This window comes from Chamaea fasciata, unplaced genomic scaffold, assembly GCF_029207755.1.
Source record: "Chamaea fasciata isolate MVZ Bird 193981 ecotype frontalis unplaced genomic scaffold, bChaFas1.0.hap1 SCAF_8, whole genome shotgun sequence".
Taxonomy (NCBI): domain Eukaryota; kingdom Metazoa; phylum Chordata; class Aves; order Passeriformes; family Sylviidae; genus Chamaea; species Chamaea fasciata.
Genome location: NW_027094093.1, coordinates 13,713,613 through 13,731,116, shown reverse-complemented (window position 1 = coordinate 13,731,116; position 17,504 = coordinate 13,713,613). Strand labels below are relative to the sequence as shown.

At 39.4% G+C, this 17,504-nt stretch overlaps 1 protein-coding gene across 2 annotated transcripts in view; it reads left to right on the top strand.

Moving 5' to 3' along the window:
- The window catches only part of PARD3B (par-3 family cell polarity regulator beta), a 393,257-nt gene that overhangs the window by 329,217 nt on the left and 46,536 nt on the right, over positions 1-17,504 (top strand). For both annotated transcript variants that reach the window (XM_066189749.1, XM_066189748.1), the window contains one exon: positions 13,104-13,239. In XM_066189749.1, coding sequence (XP_066045846.1) covers positions 13,104-13,239 — 136 coding nt within the window. The remainder of the gene's footprint in view (positions 1-13,103; positions 13,240-17,504) is intronic.

Sequence of the window (17,504 nt, the reverse complement as noted above, 5' to 3'; positions counted from 1 at the left end):
ACCGCCTGTTGGAATCTTCCCTGCTTCCCTATGAACCTTACTCTGCCGTTGCTGAATTGCATTTTGCCACCCCATGAATGAGAACAAATTAAACTACTTTATCTCGATCATTTGTGCAGCAAAATGCAATTTGCTTGTGTTGCTTCAGGTCCTTGAGCCAACTCTGTTCTGGACACTTATATCACTTTGCAATCTAATCTGCTGAATATCTCAGATCCTTTTGCATTGAAAAATGTGTTTTTAAGACCTTTTTTTTTTGTAATCTAGCTGTGTATTTATGCATGCACATACCCACAGTGATATACATGTCCTCATATATGTGTACATATACGTGTATGTACCTGTATAATAAATAAAAAATACATATCACACTTTGAAAGTCCACACCTAACTTGCTAATGTCAGCTGCAGTTGATGGACAGCCAAGTCAGACTCTTTTTATAGTCCATTTCTAAAATGAAACCATAAATTTTAAACTCAGGCTTCATCATTGCAGAGAAAAAAGCTTTTCCAGCCTATTGATGAAATATAACATTTGATAGGATTTATGAGGCCCAGATTCAGGAGGATAATTTGCAGAGCACTTAAAGCTCCTTTTTCCTGCCCTTTGCCTTCCCTCCTCTCAAATACACATACCAAAAAAAGCCATTAGTAATGAAAAATTATTAAGGAAGATTTTTCTTGATTCCATACAAATGTCAATTTGTGAGAGAGAAAGAGGAAGAAAACAGTTGCAGGAGCTCTTACAGTAAAGGGGTCTAAGTAGAGTCAGGCTGATTATATGAGAGGAATACTGGCTCTTACTGATAAATACACAGTGTGATTATTTGCTGTAATACAGTCATTTGTAATGTGTCTCTGTGTGTGTGTGTGTGTGTATTATTTTTAATAGTACTGGATGGAATTTATTTTTTTATCACATTGAGATATTCACAAATCAGCCACATAAAGTTAAAAATAAAACCGATACCCAGCTTCTTGGTATCTTGATAAAGTTTCCTCCTGGCTTGTATTACCAGAGTGATAATTTCAGAGGAAAAACATCTTCTGTAACTTGTGATCACAGTATCTGTCAAATGGTAGGAAATGAAGAAAACTGCCAGACAGTGTCAGATTTATTAACAGCTCTAAGAAAACCAAAATTAATGCATTTTCTCTTATTTGATGGGTTGAAATGTCCATGTGCTGTGCTTATCTTAATGGACAAGTGAAGGAAGTAGCACTCATCAATTAAGTCTCTCATTAAGCTGACTACAGCTTAATCTGGAGCACATGCAGGGGTACTGTGTGCGTGCCAGGCTGAACCCTCAAAGGTGTTGTGGTTGTTGTTAAGGAGTGCTCATCCGACAGGTGCCAGGAGCAACCTGCTGGACGAGGGAGAATGCAATCCCATAGGGTAGGGAGGGGGAAAGCTATGGAAACAGGCTGTGCCACTTGTGCCTGGGGAGCTGCTGGCCTGACCTCCGCTGGAAAACTGTGTTTCCACATGTTGATAATCAGCCTTCAACCATTTGGGTTGAATATGCCTATGTAGGAAGTGTGCTGAAGCTGAATTTTTATGGAATCAGATAACAGCTGGGTTTTCTGGGGGGCGGGGGGTGTAGCTGGAAGGAGAAGATGACAAGGGGTTGTTTTGTCTGTGCAAAAAGTAAAAAGCAGCAGCATATATTCTTCCAACGAGAATCTATAGTCTTTCCATATGCTAGAATGGGGTCTTTATATTTTGGAAGGGAACACAGCCTAGTCTTGTACCAGACTGTGGCTTTTGCCACCCCTTGAACAGTGACAATTTGACTAAGTTATAAGATTTAGAGTACTTCCCACACACATGATAGAAACTTGGCTGCTAACTTCACCAAAAGTACTTGTCCTGAGCTGCCAGAGCCAATACATGTTTTTCCAGTAGCAGGTTCTGGCTGCAGGGACCAGATAGACTCCTGTTGCAGGAATAAAGGATGAGGTAAACAGGGTGTTCAATGATGATCAGTGTTCCAGGCCATAACATCCCCCTTCCAAGGGAGGAAAAGAGTGAGCTGCTTTGAATGCCCTAAAAAATGCCATGGAGGTGCAGGACAAGAATGGGAACAGAGGAGAGGCTGAAGCAGCTAGAGGATGGGGAGAATAAAGGGGAGTGCTGGGCCAGACTGTAGCTGTGGACGATTTGTGGATGCTTCAAAGTAGAGAGTACCAGTACTGCAGGTTTGATGCTCTGTTAGTGTGTCAGACATGAGCACCTCATTTGAGCCAGTGCCAAAAGGAAGAGGTGCTGTTGGATGTCCCATGCCACCTGCAGCCCCATCCTCACTGGCAGCTGCTTTGGGAAGTGTTTCTGGGAGAGGGTCTCAAGGAGTGCTAGAAGGAGGCATGTTGACCTAGGTGCATCAGGGGATGTGTTTCTGTACTACAGCTACCTGTGAGACAGAGATTTGCTTGTATGGGAAGTCTGTAATGGGTGGAGGAAATTGGCATCCTTGGGTGAAAGATAGGGGAAAGACTTCCAAGCATCAGGATGAGAACAGAGAATTGAGGCAGCAAGACAAAAACAGATGGGAAAGGATTGGTAAGGTGTGTGTCTAAACATGGCTGAAAGCATATGAGAATCATTCTGTAGAGGCAGAGGTGAGCCTGAACCAGAACACTTGCTCCAGCATTTTTGGGACTCCCAGCCAAACACAGAGAGATAGGTTCGATCTTCCTTTTCCCAGGCAAGGTATGCCAAAAAATGGTTCTGTATAGTTTGAAGATTCCATTATTTCATTTTTTCCATTTTAATTTAACATTTTTCAAAGCAATTTCTAAAAAGGAGTAGGACTTACCTTCAGTCTTAAACAGCTCTGTTCTCCAAGTGGAAAAACAGGAGTAATTTCCTATCAGAAGTGCAGTGGAATTGCAGCTGTAAGAAGGAGCTAGAAAAAAAATGTACATCTGTAAGTCCAGGAGCTTCCATTGCCTGCAAAATGCAAAGCAATAAAGCTAGACTGCTAGCTTGAGGCCTCCAAGTTCAGAAATACTTCTCCAAAATGCAGTCTGGCTTATAAGGAGTTCAATTCTGTTTCTGCAGAGCTTGTGATGAAAGTGGGTTGACGGAATGTGTGCTCCCCAGTCTGTGAATGCAAACTAAACAACAGTGGTCCCAGGACCCAGCTGCACCAAGGGAAGTGCCCAAGGGGGAGGCTGCTGGAGGAGTGGATAGGTTGGCCTTGGGGACAGCAGAACTTTGCAAAAATCCATCTACCACTTCAGCATCTCTCAGGGTTTTTTGTTGAGCAATAACCAAAAGCTAAATTTGCCATATGTAATTCCTGAGAGAAGCCAGTGGTAACTGATGTTTTGATTTTCGATTGTGTTCCTGTGAAACTGCTCAAAGCTCAGTTGTAGTTTGGAAATACTGCCCTATCAGAGAACCAAAATGAATTTACCTTCAGGGTTTTCCCCATGGTAAGATTGTCATAAAATTTTTAGCCCCGTGCACAATTATGATGTAGAAAATATAACTACACCAGTTTCTTTTGCACATCTGTTAAATGTTTCATGTGTCATTTTAGTATATATCCTGAATAAGTGAACTTCAGATCATGGCACTGGAGTTAGGATGTTCTGAAGAGTGCATGTGGATTATACCCCCTCCGCAAGAAGCCCCGTGTGTTATAAGAGTCATTCGAGCACGCTCAGCAGTGCTTTCGCTTTGCTGTGCCTTGCACTCACAGCTAGCAAAATGAGCTAGAAAAAAATTCACTTGTTGTCTTTGCTTTTCTTTAGCTTGTAGTTGGAGTGTTAAATGCTTTCTGTAAGGCTTACACGCTTCACCTTGCATGTGCCACTGGCTTAATAAGAGCATCTGCTGTCTTTCTGTAGCAAATCTGATGATTTTTCTATGCACGTATATTTAGTTGTACATATAAATAGAATCCAGGCACTGCTAGATGCATATGAAAGTGAACGTCAGATTGAAGTGGTAACATATGAGGTTTTCTGCAGTTCCATTTATGAAGTATCAAGTTAAAAACAAAGCTGTGAAACAGCCAGAAAATTTTGTATTTCTACAGCCAAAGGCATGTGCTTGTACAGCCTAACCTAATTAGGTCTCCGATATGTTCTTAGAATGGTCAGTATTTCATGTGTTGTATCGTTGTCTGTGAGCTGTTTTTTCATCATGGTTGGGCTTTCACACAGCAGAAAGTAGGAAAGCACTGCTCCAGATGTCTGGCTCCTTTCACCGACTTTGTTGCTGTCTACAGCAAAATTTGAGTTTTAACTCTACAGAGCAAATTCCCTTTGAATCTTTGGATACCCTTAAACAGTATAGTACTGGAGTATGTGTAAATGTCTACAAAGTACAGTGATTGGAGTGGCTGGTTTAAGAGGAGCTATAAAATGGTTCCAGCTGGAGTGCATTCTTGAGGTAAGCTCAAAATGCACTCCAAATTGTCAGCACACTACTCAGAAAAAATACAAGAAACAAATCATCTTTAGTGTGCTTTGCTTCCCTTAATGCACATAAGGACAGTGTAAATGGAAGCTGGTCAATTTTCAACAGTTTGTGTAAAATTGTCCCTAGGTTTTGCTTCCGAACTTCAGCCTTTGTGAATAAATGCATCACACGGGGTTGTAAGTATACCTGTGTGTATTTCTGTGGTCATAATGCCGTCTATATTTCAGTAAGTATTGTGTATCTGTCCATTAATATTTATATGGAGCGGAGAGGTTTGGTTCTCGCAATTTTTAATAAACATTGATGGTGTTACTAGTTTATACAGAGCATTCAATATGCTCCATCAAAATGGCAGCTCTAATTAGGTTCCTTGAATTAGCTAATGGATTTTGAGAAAGATAGCTTACAAAGCTCTTACAGCTGTCCAAGATATTCCTGCCATGGCAGAAAGACAAAAGGCCGCTGGAAGCTGCAGATTTGAAAGCGTTAGAAATGCAACTGACAGTTAAAAAAGATAAATTACATTTCTATTTTTTTTCCTGTAAATGTCCTAACACTGAATTAATGTTATCCTTGTAGCGACCATTTATTAAAAACACCCCCAAAAAACCAACTTTATAGTAAGGATGTGTTTTGGCTCTGAGAGCTGTGCTTTTCCCTGATGCTTTGCACATGATGTGAATTCTTTTTCATTTTTAAAATGTAAGCTGTATCTGTCACAGAATTACAGACACAGAGAACTTTTTTTTTAGTTGAGGTTGAGTTGTCTACCTCCTCTCTAGCTACACAAGTATTAAAAAAGCAAACAGAGGATTAGTTGCTGCCACTCTGCCAGTGGCATAGATTGGCATGTATGTAACGAAGAGCAGATGATAGAGTCTCTAGCGTGAAACTTGGAAAAGTAATTTCTGAGAGAAAATGGATAGTTAACTCTGTGCTTTGAAATTTTCAACAGAATATGTTTTAGAACATGGGCAGCGGCATCTACTGTGAGGGAATTCTTAGATCCTCAATTCTTCACTCACAAGGGAGTGTAGAAATGAAGACTGGACTGAATAGTCACCTTCTCTCCCTCCTGCTTTTGCTTTGTGTGTGGTAAAGAGAATTCCTGAGGGACTCCTGAATGGCTAATTCATTGGAAGTTTGTAAAGTAGTTATTATTTCAGCTTTGGTGATAAGTTTATTAAATGGTAGTGCAAAAAGCAATAGCCTGTAAATGAAAAAAAACCTAGCTGCCAGTTCCAGGCAGGTATGATAGTCTTTAAGAAATAGAGTTACATTTCTACACTGGAGTTTAGCATTCAGCATTTGCTTTGTTGGATTGTTTAAGCTGCTGTAAATGGAGTTTGGAGGGCTGAAAATCTGCTCTGTGTTGATGTGACCTATCTATTGTAAATATGCCAGCTGCTTTACATCAGTAAAGTAAAATACCCCCTCCCAAGCTGTGTTGTAATACAAAGTGCCAAAAAAGGCAATTTAAGTACTTTGCCGCGTAAATCCAGATGAAATTACCTTGGAGAGAAGGCCTTCAATTATGCCTCACACGTGACTTCTGCATGATGGATAAAAGGCATAATTGATATCATCTTTAGTGAAGAAACCAGAAACTGTTGCATTGTCTAGAGGCTACTGAAAATACCAGGAAAATCTGTTTTTCATTATTTTCATTGTGTATTGTTTATAGAGAGTTTGGTTGTTGTCAGCAGCCGAGTCCCTAATCTCCCTGCTTTCCTAGCCCTTCAGAGACAAGTGCACATCTCACATCAACAAGACAGCAGTAAACTGGTCCCATGCCAGAAACAGACATTGCCATTAACCAGCCCAAACTGGAAAGGCATCTTTTTTTATATTTAGTTAAGATCTGGAGATTGCCTTCTTTGATGATTGAGACAATACACTGAGCAGAGAAAAGGAAAAAAAAATCCTTTTTTTAAAATAAAGATGACAATCTGGCTACAAACAAGAAAATATCTGCCTTTTTCTCTTTCCTTTCTACTTGATTGCAAATAATGTGTTTCTGTTAGAGTAGCGTATACCGTATCTGCTTACAGTGAAGTTAAACCTCAGTGTGCCAATTTTGTTTCCATGAAACAACAAATTAGGCTATACCTCCCATTATTCCTGACCAACTGTAGTCAACTGTAAGTTATAAAGGAGACTAATGGAGATGAGAAGTGGCTGGTTTGAAAAGATGAAGCTCACTTGAATATCTAGGCCGTCTGCCATGACAAACAGGAAAAGGTGTTGTATGTCATGTGAAGGGAGGGAAGCATAAAAGGTTGCCTTGTGTCAAGCCACTGAGAGATATTTTATAAACAGTTTGGAAAAACTGAAAGTGATACAAATCTGTTGGTCTCAATCTTCAAATGGTTCTTTTGAGGCTTCTGTAAACATATTGTGAGCTATTTGGGGAAAGAAAAGGTTAATGACATTGCTAATTCATATCATGCAAGGTTCTCTTTCCTTCTTTCTTCCTAATGAGTCTGTAGGAACCTGCAAATATCATCTTCTCTCTTTCCACTAAGCTCCTAATGTCAAGAGGTCAGTAGTGATGTTACAAGGTCAATAGGACTCAATTTACGTCCAGACAAATGGTAGTCATGTGCTGCCCTAGGAGGCTTTGACCTTTTGGACTGAAGTGGTTGTACTGCTTTTATGTTCACCTAAAGAATTGAGAGGTGACAGCGTATGTTCCACTGAAGCACAGTTATCAGTTTTTAAAATATTATTAAACAGATTAAGATTTGGGGACTTTATACACAGGTTCAGGTAAGCGTAAATGTCTTCTTCAGTGTAATTTGTTTTTCTGCAGTTTGTTTATGATTCTTTATGTGTATTTATGTACCTAGAGAGAAACACATCCATCTAATGCTTCTTACGTCAGTCCATCTATGCGGACGTTCTCCTATGCAGTCCTGCCTAAATGGAAGAAGGCTCAAAGGCTTCCTACCAGTCACTTTGCACAAGAGTCCAAGTCAAGTGTCCTCGTAGAGCCCCTCTCCATTGAGAAAGACAGTAGTTGTGTATGCATCAAGTATGTTCCTGCCCAGAGCAAGAAGGCAGGTGTTGTGGAGACCCATAAAGCCATATGCATGGTTCCAGTTCCTAGAAAGATGTCATTCTTAACTTGGGTCCTCAGTCTGGGGTGTATGCAGCCAAAACCTGGGCTGGCTTTGGCTGAACATCAAAGGTGATTCCTGAACCTGCAAGGCAACATCAGTGATGTCAGCAAAGCATTTCTGACAAGTCTTTCCTTGTAATGCCATTTCCTTACTCAAATGCCTATGAAAACAACAGATGTTCATTTCTCTCTAAAATCTCTTTCTCTTGGTGGTCACAAAGATGAAAGCTGAATTACAGTAGAATTATGTTCTTACCATTGATTTTCTTTTTATCACTTCCCACCGTTCTTTTTATTCCTTCTTACTACTGAGGTTGCAGAAATATCTTCATAAGAAATGTAATACTTCAGGATAGAAATGCAAGGGCTGGAACTGAAAGAGAAACTTACTCAAATATTTATTTGTTATAACTTCAAAATGGAAGTTTTATCCTAAGTGAAACATACTCTTACATGCTCTGTTGGACACCCTTATACTGTGTATCTTTGTAGAGCACTGTATTCCTTTCAGTATGTAAAATCAGTTTTGTTTTTTAGCAGATCATGAATGGAAGATTGTCCATTCCATAGAGTCTGTGAATCACGTTTTGTCTTGGATTTGTTTGTTAATGGAAAATTCTCTAAAAGAATAATTTTCCTTTTTCTTCTTTTTTGTTTGCTTGTTTTGTTTTATTTTAACTTTCAAGCACCAGTTGTTTGCTTAGGGGACTGACAGTCAGCTGGGTGAAATCAGTGTTTGAAAGAAGTGGTTGGCAAAAAAGCCCTGTGCAATAATAATGTGTTTAGGAAAACCACTGGAAACAAAATGTTTATTGCCTCTTTAAATGTATGTTTATATATAGCTTTAAGTGGTTCATCTTACTTCGTATGTGCAACACTTGTTTTTAATTTTGTGTTATCAAGAAAGCTGCTATAAGAAGTCACTGATTCAAAAAATGCCATTTGAACTTGAATAATGGAAATCCAGATTAGCAATTCAGAGGAAGAGGAACACAGAGGAGATTTTACTGTGCAAAACCTGAGCCTATACATATTAGATACTGAGTAGGGTGTTTCAATTCTTTGAAAAAAACTCCTAGTCTGTCATATTGAATATATATAATTATTAATATAATTATATAATATTTGCTCTATGTATAATATTATATATTTATAATTATTGCTGTGGTGCTTCTTCATCTCTCTAGAGATGATGGGGTGAAATTTCACTGTCATATTTTACGTAATGTCAGAGATCTTGAAGCTCAGTCTCTGCTGCGTTATGGCTGCCCTTCTGTCTGGGGCTGTCTGTTCCAGCTGTATTGGCTGAGAGGCTGTTTCACAGCCACTCCCTTTGCACTGGCAGTGGGCAAGGTGAGCCCTGCGTGGTGCTTCTGGCAGGTGCAGGCACAGGGAGGGGAGGGTGGTTTCTGGCCATTGTTTATCCAGTTGGTGGGACAGCCCCAGCAGCTGCACTAGAATGATCAGGTTGGTTCAAACAATAGCACAGACTTGTTTTTCTCCTTCTCCCAAGCCAGAAGAAGTCCTTATTCTCTTAATAAGGGCTGTATTTACCAAAACCACAGAATGACTGACAGGAAAGTGCTTTTTTCCTCTTTTGAATGTTCATATAAGGTTGTTGGGGTTTTTCCTATTTAAGAAAAAGAAAAAAACCCAACAACAGCAAGTAAAAAACTTGCAGTGTGTTGCAGCTTACTGGAAGAACTGTTGAACTTCTCTTAAGTTTGTTTGTGGCTGGGGATTTTGGACATGTTTGTTACAGTTGTTTGAAATCACCACCTGAGTCTTCACAGTGCTTTTTGGAGTTTCTCAGAGATTTATTCCTACACATAGACATAATTTTAGAACTTCCCTGTGTCAGCTGCTTCTGAATCAGTCTCCTTACATGTAACAGAATTTCAGGAAATCATTCTGAAAACAACTGGAAAATGCTGAGTGAACAGTTCTCTCACAGTCTTGTGACACAGAGAAGTCATTGAGTACATTAAATTTTGGATCCTGGGAACGCGTGATGGTGGAGGGAATGGTAAATGCATGGTTGCATGGTTCTCTGAAGAACGTGAAGTGTGGCTCCAGAGCCATGTCAGAGAAGCAAGTGTGCACAAAATTGTACCTATGATGAGGACTGTAATATTTATATTTCCTCAAGGAGAAAGCACTGCATTAAATGTAAAGCTACTTTAAAAGAAATCTGTCTGCTGTACTTACCAGGCTTGCTGAAAAGCTCCAGTAAGTGCCCTTAATACAAGCTGACTTTGATTGGAGTATTGTTTTTATATTTCTTCTGTAACCCCAGGTTCCTTTTCAGTATAAATAGTCATGCATCTGAAACATTTGAACTGGTATTCATCTGCTGTTTCCCTGTCTGAGAACCGCTATCTGATCAAACCAATATTTTTTAATTATGTATTTATAGGCAGATTGGAGAATAGTTTACAGTCAATGTATGATCTTCTCTGCAAATCTTGGAATATTGTGTTGGGGTTTTTTTTAATATTGCCTTATCAGTTTCTTTTTTTTATTACTGATGACTTCATTCTGTTTGAATTCAATGCTTCAGTTTCTTTGGGGTAAACTAATAGATTATGTATGCGATATTTGCACAGTGCTGATTGAATTCATCTGCTGAGTTTGAATGTGGTTCATATATTCACATAATTGTCAGGAGCCAAGTTGAAATTCAGAACTGTTTCATGAGCATTGCACAGGGCATCATATTTATCTCACTTTACTCAGGAGTGGGTAAAACTTCCACGGTAAGCTAGAATGCAGCTCTTTCAAAAGCCAATGTCTTTTACATTTGTGCCCATAGACTGGTGGAGAAAAAAAAATTGTGGAGCTTTAACTGTATCCTGAAAATACGAAGTGGATGTACTGACCAACTATCTTCCTACCTGTTCCCTTCATTTTTCTAACAAAATCTGAACCTGCTGGCCATTTTTGATTGGACTTGACTGGTGATTTGATGTTCAAGAGACACTGGAACACAAAGTTTCATAAAGTGCAAATAAGCAGCCTGCTAGAGCAGCCCAGAGGAATGCTCCTGCTGGAGAGAAACACTGCAGTGTGAACCATTATCAGACATGAGGGAACCCACAGGAGAGAAGCACAGGAAATCAGACTTCACGGAGCTGCTTGTTTCCACAGAGATTACGCTTGTGTTTTCACACTAATCCAGATGGATAACTTTCCATGTGCTGCTATCTTTCATTCAAATGTTCCTACTCATTCTCATGGTTAGGGTTTGTAGTTTAATACTGCGTGGCAGAGGTTTGCCAAAGCAAAATCTGTCAGGCCCTGTCTTGTAATATACAAATTCAGCTTGAACTCTGCAGCACCACCTCCACTCGCTGGCTCAAAGGGTTTGAGCAGAAGGAAGTTCACCTACAGGAGATCTACAGTCAGTGGAGCACAGGCCCCTGACTGTCTTACAATATCTTGATCTCGGATTTAATTTTAATTTTAAAAGGTGGGGGGAAATCCAATGTGTGTGGTATTTTCAGATTGCCTCTTCAGCCAAAGTACCTGGTGGTAAAAAGTGAGTTCGACGACTGGTGACAGGTGCTATACAGTTTGCAGAGAGCTGCAGGGAGCCGGATTGGCTGGAATCAGACTAGACCTATTACCTGTATTTCAGTGCCTGTATTTCACTTAGCTAGTGCTGCTTTGGGCAATGTTGTTGGCAAAGCAACAGGAACAATACTTTGGGCTTTATCTGTGTGTTAGCAGCCCTCATTAAACACTTTATCTGCACTCACAAGTAATGTCACGGGATTTCACAGGTATTGTACCGCTCATGAGCTATGGACCAAGCTTCACTGTTTTAAGTGATAGTCCCCATTAGCTAGACCTCTAGTTTGCAGTGTTTTGCAAACTAGAAATGGTTCTGCACTATTTGACAAGAATTCATGCAAGGAACAGAGGCATTTATCTATGGAAGGAATAAAGGTGAAGAGGGAATATAATTTTTTTCCCCTCAGTAGTCCACAGAGTTTGTGCAGGTTTTCTGCACTGTCTTGGCAGATCTTGAGAAAAATTTCGCGGGCTCTGGAAGATTTCAGTAAGTCAGCCAGAGAAGCTTGAAACCTCTGGGACTTTGTAGAGTGGATGGATAACTTAGGCTTCAGGAACGGAAGTCATCTGATTTTCATGGAAACATACTGATGCTGCAAGTAACCATTTCCAGTCCTAACTGCATATTCAATTACATTTGCAGCCGACATGGAATTTCTCTTAATTGATAGTTAATTTCCAACCAATCTAGATCGCTGATACCGACTAGAAACTAAGTATTTTTGAACTGATGGGTTTATGTCCAATATTCTGTATGTGCTGTCCAAATTCAGTTTACTATGCAAATCCTGTGAAGGGCTTCCCTAGATTCTGACATACTCACAGTGGAGCGCAGTGTAGCAAGATGCTCCACCGAGTCTGTGCTCATGTGAACAAATCTCTGTAGTACACTGATGGTGAGGCATAGTTAAGTTTGTAGATTAAGAGAATATATGGTGATGTGGTGCAATAACAATGCTTTCAGTTTAGGAGCAGCCACAAATTAATTGTATAATTAATAATTCCTTAGGAGTGCCAGTAAATGCTACTTAGCCATACAGTCAGTACTCACCCTAGTGCTGACTACAGCAGGGCTAGAAATAGCTGCAGGAAGCTTTTAATTTATTAATTTTAAATATGACCAAATTTTTTTTGAATTCTTAGCCATTTACAGGATTTTATTTACTTCTTGGTTATAGCTTGAGCTTCCACAGTTGTACAAGCCCAGCTGTAAGGTTTTAGAAAGCTCACTAGGGTCAAAACCCACAGAAAGGCATGTGTTTAACTTGATAAACTAAGCTACTCCACTGGATTTACCAGAGCAGTTTGCAGTGTATGCAGTTCTGCATACAAGTGAGTCTTTGTGGATTACTAAGTGAATTACTGTTTAATTGCCACTTTAAAAAGATGGTGTCGAGATTTAATAGTGTGCTTTCCCATCTCTCTTGCCTCTCCTGGATTTTCATGGTTGATGTTTGAGTTCTTTGTATACTTGGGAGCAAGTTTGGGTTTTTCTGAGAAAAAAACTTTTCTGGCCTTCTCTGTGAATAATACTTTATTCTTTATTTAAAGCACATGTAATTTTAGGGAAATTCCACATTTAACATGGGAGCAAAAGAAAACATTTTTTGTCAGCTTATCATCATCATTATTATTAAAATATGATGGTCATTTATAGCTGCTCACAGGAATGTTAAAAGTTTTCTTGTGTTCCCCCGTCTGTCTGCATCCATCTGTTGTCTCTTGTCTTGTACTGGAATTGTTAAGTTCTTTGGACAGGGATAGCCTTTTTTATAAACAGGGATCAAGTTTACAATTAGCAGCTTTGTCAATACAAGAAAGCAGAAATAAGGCTAAAATGGACCAGTGGGAACTATGCAAATCAGGAAAATCAAGCACAATCTCTTTGTCTCGGGTCTGGCAATTCTCCGTGTGTACCTGGTGTCAGATATGTGTGTTCATAGGAGTCTATTTTGCTTTTTTTTTTCTTTACTTCAGTGGCTGCACAGGTGGTGGGAATGCTGATCGTATCCAGAGGCTGAGGAAGGAGTACCACCAGGCCAGGAGGGAGGGCTTGCCTTTCTATGAGGACGACGAGGGAAGGACGCAGCTCTCTGACTACGACCAGCGCTGGGTAGGTCCACAGAGTTAGCCGAAGGTGCTGATTTGTGTTTTCCAGAAATCCTGTATCAGTTTAACATGAATTTAGGGAGTTCATAGAAATGGAGAAATCCCTAATGCCAGCCCACCAAAGAAAATGTTAATAATGAGAACTCGGCTAAAATTAACTGGTCTGTTCACTGTGTTTGATTTAGGCCCAGGTTTCCTCCATTAAGTCCGAGACAGAGAGTCACTGCCAAACTTTGTCATGTGTGGTAGCATCAAGTCTTTTCAGATGGATTTATGGTACTCTGGCTGTTCATCCAGTGATTCTCTCGGTTAACAAGAGCATGAGAAGAGCAGACTCTCACTTTGCCTAGCTGCAAAGTAAAAGGGAGGAAAAAGAGGCATGTCTGTCCTACCCTTCCTTCTGCACATGGGACAGTAGCAATCTGGCCACATTATAGCCTTTGCAACTTTTATAAAATGAAATCATTTTCTCCCCTGCATCAAATTTCTTAAAATATTCTACAGACACTGTAGAACTGTTAGAGGCATGGTGTATTCCGTGTTTTACATCTAGGACTCACACTACACAGAGACATATTATCTCCCCTACTACTGAAGAGTAACCTATAACCCATAGAAGAACCAGAGATTAAATCAACAGTGCCAGATTTTTGAATGTGTTAAATAAATGCAACAGCCATAGTCTATGGGTACTCAAAAGACCCCTGCCTGAGTAAGTTTTAAACTTGGACTCTGTCTCTTCAGAAGTAATTATAGTCAACCAACATTCAAAAATGTAGTTTTGATAAAACGCAGCTTATGCTAAATTCAAAATTTTAGTTTAAGAAAAGACAGTATATGTAAAAATCTTACAAATCTATGTATGTCTGAAGTTGGAACTAACGTTGGTTTTAATGCCTCCAAGCTATTGGTGTGAATGCTGAAGAGAAATCTGCAATGACTGCAGCTATAGTACAAAAAATCCTATGCAAGAGTAGACTTTGTTGAAATCACAGAGAGATGCAGAGTTAAAAGGGGTGTTTTTACATAAATTATCATATATATTTGTTCATTAACTCCAAAACTGTTGTTGTATATATTATTCTGATTCAATTACTAAAAGTGTCTTCTTCAGCAAAATAATTCTTTCCTTAAAGCAGTTAACTTTAATCCACTGCCTTAAATTTTGTGACCCAAATTTGTGAGTCAATCTACCTGCCATTCTTCTTCTGAATTGCTTTTGTAAACTAAAATAAGAATATGCATCAAATGTGTCTTCCTGTTGAAATTCTGTGTTAAGTGTCCTGACAGGCCTCAGACTGGGTCAGTGTTACCTCTTCAGCAGCCTGAGGATTTCTACTTCTTATCTGAAACTGATAAAGCTTTATTAATGCTCAGATGAGGTTGAGATTTATGATCCAGTGTAGTTTCACAAAGGTTTCTTCTAGGTAATCCTCTGTAAGCCTTTCCTGTTAGGTATAATGCCCAGAGATTACTGATTTCCAAAGCTTTGCTTTTCCCGTGAGTCATGTTGTCCTTAATCAAAGCACCTGAAAAGGTGCTTAAAGTACCTCAGTCTTGAAATGATTCATAACAGTGGCACCAGGACTGTTGCTTTTTGTCCTTCCAGTGCAGAATATTTGTAGACAGTTTCGTTGTGAGGAATGGCAGTCTGTTCAAAAATCAGAGTTTACCTTGAGGGCTTTAGTACTCTGAAGTTTGTTACTGCAACAGTTCTTCTTGTTGAAGTAGTTTATAAACTTCAAAGACTTCTGGTCTCTTCATCACAACAATATCACCCATTGATCCATCCAGCCTTGCTTTCATAGGCACTGTCTTTTAGTCTGGCAAATACTGCAGCCACAGCTTGCTCTCTTTCGACTCGTGGCTGAAAGTTCTACTCCTGCATGTAGCTTTACCCTTAAAATACCTACGTTACAATCTACGGAGACAGAAAAGAAGGAACAAAAATAGAATCAAAATATTAAAAAGAAAACAAATATCTCAAAGCATCTTGCCAGAAGAGTCCTCAAGATAGCTTTTAAGCAATGCCATCATTCCCACCTCGGCCAGCTGACCCTCAGCAGTACTGTGGTAACACAGACTGAACAACAGCTGATTTTTTTCCACCTTTACTTATCAGTGAAGAGACATGCTGATGACTAATTGCATGATTGCGAATAACGAAAAACTTACTCTAATCTTCAGGATGTCAAGTCTTTCTTTAAAGAGACAACAGACAGCTGAGGAGGAGGAAAACCTTCTGGTAGAAGTTTTCTTTCTTCCCACAGGAGGTTATGGCATCAGGGAAGCTGCAGCTGGAAAAGAGATGCTGGGTCTCTGTATTTTTAACACTCAACTAGTACTTTCCTTACTTTTCTCAGTCAACTGTTTTACCTAAGCCAACTTTCCTATTAGATGGCTTTCTAATGTACAGCAGCTGCTGTAATCACTTCCCACCATCTCACGAAACATGCAGATAAGTTGAGGAAAGCAGAGGATAATTTGAGAAGACACTATCCCATCGCAAATCAGCAGCCTCAAAAATGGATCCTGGGTCTTGTCCTCCAAAATAGTATCTGAGAACTCATGAAGCAGATTTCTATCTGATAAAGCTGACATTGACAAGTGGCCTTTAGCTGACACTGTAATGGGACAGAATTTCTAATAGAAGGGGTATTTCTAACTATCTACTTTTTTTAAGTGGGATAAATCAAGTTAAAGTGCAGAGCCGACTGAAAAGCTAGCATTGTAAGGGAAAATGATCTCATGACAGGCAATTGGGATCCATAAATGTTATAAAAATAAGGTCAAAAATTCATTTTAAATAGGCCTGCTATTCTCTCATCATCCATTCCTCCCCCCTGCATCCATTTTCCAATTCTCCTCTGTTCTTCTCATCTGTTGCTGGATGAATGTTTTGCTCTCTTGCGCCTTCATTCTGTTTTCTCTTCCCCACAGTCTATTCCTTTTCTTTTTGTAAGAAACTGAATAATTCACTTTAGTGTGTCTCCATAAACAGACAAATGTATATAGCACTGTCTCTGCTATAGAGCCAGACCCTTTAAAATTCTTTTCCCATTCCATTGTGCTTTGGTTTGTTGTCAAGTTTTGCGTCCTTTGGACTTTCTCCCCCTGCCATCACCCACCCCCCCCTTTTCAGGTTTATAACTAGGATAAATGGTAAACCAGATTCTGTAAGGTGGATCACAAGGCTTAAAGTAAACCTCAGCTAGTTAGCCAAAGGACAGGCTGATAATAAGTATAAATATTATCTAGGAAAATGAATTCTTTTTGTTGTCAGTGTAAAATGAGATTACCCTAAAATTTTTTGACAACTAGGGAGTATCAGCTCTAAAAAGGGTTTAGGCATGTGCATACATGCTCATGTCTTAGTGGGACATCAGATACTCAAAGCACTCATGAAGACTGCAAATAAAAACATAATCCGGGTCTCCCGAATGAGGCAGATGTTTGTGTACTATTATCATAGCTGCAGTATCAGTCAAACCCTGAAAGAGCTGTGTAAGAATAAGCTGCAAGAACTTAGTCTCTCTAGGAGCTGGAAGGCTTTTTCACAGGCAGTCTTTTTCAGGGCTTTAGAGTCACAGCCTAACAGCACATCATGAGAAATAGCTAAGGAGCTGTCAAGAGAAAGCCATGCAGTTAGCATCTGCACTTGTATTTAAGGGCATTTAAATAATGAGGAATTAAACATCTATTTGAGGATTTACTTGGATTGTCTTACAGACTTTGTACAAATCCAGTTACTTAAAACATCAATTCTTTCCTTCAGGATGGCAGTAAATCCTTGAAACTTTATCTTTTTAATGCACATTCAAGGACTACATGTAACACCGGCCACATTGCAAATAGTTCTTCACCTGTTCATAACCACATCAGCTTCACCATGCAGAACCTTGGGTTAACTGGTTCTAAAAGCCATGTCTTTATTTGCAGATCAGATTTGCAAGCTTGTAAATAACCTAAAGATACAAGAAAACCTGTCTCTGGATACTGGCTGTGAACATTTCAATTGAAACAAACCTGTAATGTATTGAGTTTTGTCAGTTCCCAGTTGAGAGTAGGAAAAAAGAATCATGCATGTGTATGTTAAAGGCCACGTACTTTATTGTGTGTCTGGCAGGATTCCAAGCCTAAAAATCAACGAGAACAAAGAAAGGAGCATTAATAACTGCATTATTTTTCCATAATGTGTCAAAGGGTTCTGCGCTTCCTTCACAATGAATAAGGAGCTGTTTGCACTTTTCATGATCAATTAATTCCAGG